Source organism: Priapulus caudatus, unplaced genomic scaffold (assembly GCF_000485595.1).
Source record: "Priapulus caudatus unplaced genomic scaffold, Priapulus_caudatus-5.0.1 Scaffold328, whole genome shotgun sequence".
NCBI classification, from domain to species: domain Eukaryota; kingdom Metazoa; phylum Priapulida; class Priapulimorpha; order Priapulimorphida; family Priapulidae; genus Priapulus; species Priapulus caudatus.
Genome location: NW_014577389.1, coordinates 213185 through 218763, shown reverse-complemented (window position 1 = coordinate 218763; position 5579 = coordinate 213185). Strand labels below are relative to the sequence as shown.

The 5579-nt window shown below is 41.1% G+C and overlaps 1 protein-coding gene across 1 annotated transcript in view; it reads left to right on the top strand.

The window, feature by feature from the left end:
- The window catches only part of LOC106809096 (stromal interaction molecule homolog), a gene marked incomplete in the record, with an annotated part of 37493 nt that extends 32254 nt beyond the window's left edge, over positions 1 to 5239 (top strand). The window contains 3 exon segments of the mRNA XM_014812055.1: positions 942 to 1102; positions 1766 to 1837; positions 3347 to 5239. Of these exon segments, the coding sequence (XP_014667541.1) occupies positions 942 to 1102; positions 1766 to 1837; positions 3347 to 3459 (346 nt within the window).
- Positions 5240 to 5579: the final 340 nt, after the last annotated feature.

Below are 5579 nucleotides of genomic sequence, written 5' to 3'. Positions count from 1 at the left end.
CATGGCCACACACATTGTACATGTAACTGATGGTGGTATAGATGGTTGGCAACACACATTGCAGATGCAACTGAGGGGGTATAGGGGGGTGACCAAAAAGATGCCCAAAAATCACTGTCTGCTAAAAACCAACGTAATTAGCTCGTTGTGTTTACCAAGTGCATCGCATTGGTGCAAACCCATCGAAGAAAAATAACAAGCTTTCAAGATGCTAACGATAACACGGATCTTCTTAAGTAGCACACTGGGCACACAGTAGTGGATTCTGTGTCACAAAGTACTCTCCCGTTCCACATCGCTATGGTATAGCCTTCCCTAAGCTTGGTCTAGTTATGGGAAACATTTTAGCGGTGGAGAGGGTGAAGTGGCCATGTTATGTGTGCCGTTAACAGGCATCCTTTGTGCCAAGTGTACGACATCGACACTTGTTGCTAATCAGGATTACAGTGACTAGACGAGTAGTTTTAAGGCAGTTTCACACTGTAAGCATGAACTAGCTTCTTGCAGTATGAGCAGTGAAACACCCAATGTGAAATGTGGACAATGTGGAAATGTCATTTATTTGTGAGTGAATCACCGCTTTGCGCCAATGCATGTAACCGTGTAATGTAAATTACGTCTTTATATGCTCTCCTGGTATAGAGGCAACTTATCTTTTTTTGTCACTTGTTAATTTCATAATTATTAATTATTATTATTTCATTCCTTTTTAGTCGATAGTCGAGTATGTAGCGATGCCTTTTCGTTAAATTGAAGCCAGGTTTATCATTTGTGTGTAGTGCCTTAATTAGATGTCGGTAATGTTTGTAATATGCTGACAAGTAAGTGTAACAACAATCGTTAACATTCTCAATGTTAATGTTTCCTCATGTGATATATTCCCCCTACTTACCTTCCTGTGTAGATATGTCCCCTTGCTGACCCTACATTGCTGCTTGCAGGCAGGCGTTGATGGAGGTGACCATTGACCTTCAGGAGCGGCTGTTCCGCTGGGAGCAGATCGAGGCGTTGCTGGGACTGCCGCTGCGCATGAACCAGGGCCTCGAGCATCTACAGAACGCCCTACACCTCGAAGAGAGCCTGCTGTTTGCAAAGCGCAGAGGTGCACTATTAGATCGAAATAGAATCTAAGATTTGTTCGTGTCTAACTCCTAACTGGATGCATAGCTAGGTAGATATATGTATGCATGTATTTTGAGCTAGTAGTTATAAATGTGTTCATGCCTAACTAGGTGCTAGCTAGGTAGTATATATGTCTGCATGTATTTAGAGCTAGTAGTCATAGACATCTAGCAGGCACACATACGGACACATGTAAAGGATGAGACAGGATATGGATAAGATACGGACAAGATATGGACAGGACATGGACAGATTTATGGCGGATGGCGTCACCTCCAGTAAATATGTCCCATATCGTTTATCTAGGCTTTTCCTCTCAGCTTCCAGTCGGCTTCTCCCATCAATGAAATTTTTTTAAATAGTTGCCTGTTTCATTGTGCAAAGTCTATGCCATGTACTTGAGCCATGCACAAGTATGCAACCTTTGTACTTGGTAATAATGTATATCTGGCACTTCTGTGTGTTTAAGTGAAATTCGTAATCACACCAATATGAATAATAGGAGCCTCGTGAAAAAAAAACCCGGAGTATCAGACCAACAAACTCCTTCTAATTGATCGAAGCTAATTAAAAATTAATTAAGTCGTAATACTGGCTGTATGCTGTCGTCGACTGACGCGGTCGTGTGTTCGTTGTCTTCTAGGAATGAGTTCGATGAACCTACACTCGGTGAGTCAGGAAGATGGCGACGACAACTCACTACACGAATTCGGCGGTAAGCTCCACATCTTTCATCCGTCGGCGCCGCTGCCGCCTTAAATTACTTTTGTTCGAGTTCCGTCGACCGACCGGACCTCGGCTGTATCGTTAGCTGATGCTGCTGTGCATTTCAGCTGTTATCACACATAGATGGCGCCAGCAGTTAGCTGACTGATTAGCTGCAGATTCAGATGCTAAAATGACCACGTACAGGTTCTAAAATGACCATGCATGTACAGATTCTAAAATGACCACGCACAGGTTTTAAAATGACCGCGTACAGATTCTAAAATGACCACGTTCAGATTCTAAAATGACCGCCTATAGATTCTAAAATGACCACGTATGCTGATCATAGTGGCTGCATTCGGCCGCATGCTACGATTGCTGGTATTACGCTAGCCTAGTGGTTTCCAGCTTGGGGTCTCCAGACCCCTGGGGGTCCGCAAAGGTAGTTCTAGGGGTCCGTGAGCTAAGTTAAAAATTTCAAGAGGCTTCAGCGTAAAATGTATAATTACTCACAATAAGGGTGCTAAAGATAAACTTTAGTTTCTCTTGGCTGTAATATTATCAACTCAGTATAGCAGCATTAGTTGTGCTGTGTAGATGTCTTAGCTATAAAATACAGACCTTTCAAAAACCAGGGGTCCGTGGGAAAATTTATTTAAATAAAAGGCGTCCTTAGTGGTGACCCTAACCCTAACCCTAACTCTAACCCTAACCCTAACCCTAACCCTAACCCTAACCACTGTGCTAGCCTGTTAAAAGGCACAAGCTGAAGACTGCACCTAGGAATCACACAGATCATGTGGTGATGTTTGAAAATTGGCATGTCAGCGAATATTCCATTGTGCCTAAATGTGAGGTGCTTGAGTGCAGCAAAAAAAGAATTGCACTTAAGTACACTCGCAGCTCAGTTTTTACACACGCACACATGCTTACAAGCATGTACTTATTTTACTGACGATGAGGAGCTTGCAAGCTCATTTTGATATCTCTTTTACCAATGCACCATCTTTAAATAAATAAATAAATAAATAATAAAATAAATGTACAAACTTACAATCTGCTAACCACTTCAGGGTGCGAAATTAACGGGAGTCCGGAGTCAAATACTCCCAGATTTACTGTTGGACTCCCTGATTTGACGTATGCAGGAGTCCGTGTGACTCACTGAAAATTCTGCCATACTACCTAGTTCGTTCCAAAGCACGGCCTTGTGGAAATACCGTATTTTTTAAGCTAATATCCAAAGAAAATTTGACAGATGTGCAATCGCATGAATCTTAAAAATAAGCACATGCGTTGTTGTTAATATCTTTAATTTTGAACCTCAGACTGCGGACTCCCTTATTTTGCTGCGGACTCCCTCTTTTTGAGGGTAGGGAGTCCGTTGGACTCCCGTGTTCAAAAGTTCATCTCTACACCTGCACTTGTAGGCATGGCGATTGATGCACTAATAGTGGAAGCTGCTTTACTCACCGCTTACTAACATCACCGGGGTATTTTTTTGTGCACAATGCAGCAGGACCTCCACGGGAAAGCGTGGGCAGACAGCGTGAAATGCCGAGCTCAAACAGTGTGGCCAGCCTTGCATCCATGTCGTCCAAGCTGTCGTTGAACGGCAATAGCCGATAGCGAGTCAACCGCCACGCATCCCTAACTTGTGATATCAAGTTCCTGAACAGAAGGTCTGTCTGTCTCCGTGCTAGGGACTGTGAGGCAACGGCGACGAGGCAGTCTGTACACAGACATGTATATACGTAGACTGATACTTCTGTCTACGATTTGATGGTGTTAGCATCACATATCTGTACATGTATCATAAATGTTTTGGTACATGTTAAGCTAGCATTGAGTTCTTGTGTAGATTCAGAAAGTCAACAGGGCAGGGCAGGGGGGTCAGTCAGTGTAGGGCAACAGAAGTAGAGCAGTGTAGGGCAACAGAAAGTCAGAGGTTCAGAGGTGTATTGGTCAAGTGCTATATATGGGTGTGGCACTATCATTGGCAATGGATATCGTATAGCAATCTTGTAATAGCACAATGCTTGCGTTTGATGTTATGTTTACCCTCGTCTCAATGCACTGTTTAGTATTGTCATTCTTACTCAGCCACAATTACTATACTTCAGAGTACTCTAGGTTCAAGTAGTACATGGCAATGTCTTAGTTTTAGGAAACTGCTGAAACAGTCATGAATGAGCTACCTAGGAAATCTGTGTGTGTCTACGTTCAAGGCTAGTGCTGTTCCTTTTATTTCATAGCAAGACAAATCTTGTTGCTGCATACAATTATTAAGCACATGGTCACCATTTCTTGAATCGGTTAATACTACTGTGATAGTGTTTTATGTTCATAATCCTCGTTTATGATGCATGTAACAGTACGTGTCAGCGCAGGTGTTAATTGCCGCTATTCCTCAGGCTGTGCGTACCTTTGATTTCTATGTTTTGCTGTGTCTTGGGCATCGTAAATTGTATCATTCCACCACGATAATGTGTTTGCTGTAACATGTGTTGATCCTCTCTCAATGGCATAGTTAAGCGTTGTCGTAGAATGTAGCGTGCATTAATAATCGTATTATTATCCACGTGTGTGTCACAAGGTGACAATACGCATGAAAATTTTGACAAAGTTACTTTATTCCGTTTATATCGTATTCAGTTCCATATTCTGCTGCAGTGCATAAATTGTGATTGCTTGGATATGTCAGGAGACCCGAAAAACGGAACATCAAGTTTCCGTACTTGTTCGTAGCATGTACTTCTAGACACAACCTGCAATAGTTAACCATACTCCTATTAAATAAGTACGTGGTTTGCATAATAATATTTATCATAGTTATACACGTTTGCAATTATATAAATCTGTAGAAACGTGCAGAAACATTCCTGTAATAGTTGCTTTGAATCTTTTTAGGTACGTGAAGGTGCTGTGAGCATCCAGTACAACCCTATCACAAGCAGATGTATTATTGCCTTATTATTAATATTAATATTATTATTATAATTAGTGCCTTTAATAATGTTCTGTTTAGGTGTTAGTGCTTGTCGCTGTGTCAAACAGTGGTGGATCGTGCCAATGTGTCAAAGCGTTGATTCATAATAATTATTACCGGTAGGTGTCGCGACATGCTACATATACGTCAGCATCTGCGTACCGTGGAATATATAGTTACTTGGTGATATGTCGTATTATCTTACTGCCAACTAGATCTGTTGGTGGCTATCACAGGATATTTGTTTTTGATGTTAGTGGGTATCGACTCGTAACTATGATCGATTGAAAATAATAGATCATTGATTGAATAAGATGGTGGGCCATTACACACCTATTATATTGTATGAAATTGCTAGCAATTTTTGAACTTTCGTTCGTGGTTCATGTATCTCTATAAAAGTATAAAGACGTTAAGCGAGTGCAATTGCATTGTCGCCATCATCTATGTACATTGTTCAAGATATGTCATGGAAAAAGTACATAAATTGGTAATATCAGTGGTATAGGGCCATAGTGAAATGATGAGTCTTGGCTCCGATGAGAAAGTAAGAACAAGTACATATTTCAGTGAGCCCTTTCTACACCTTTAGTACTTTTCCTTTTTTTCCATGTCTGTGTTTCTGACTGTGATTGCTTTTTTATTACTAGACTGAAAAGAGTAAACTGCACTTCATATCTGTATGCAAGTAAGCTTTTTTCCCCCCTCAAAAGGATATAGTGAATAATTGATTTCCCAACTTTCAATAAATCACCAAAAT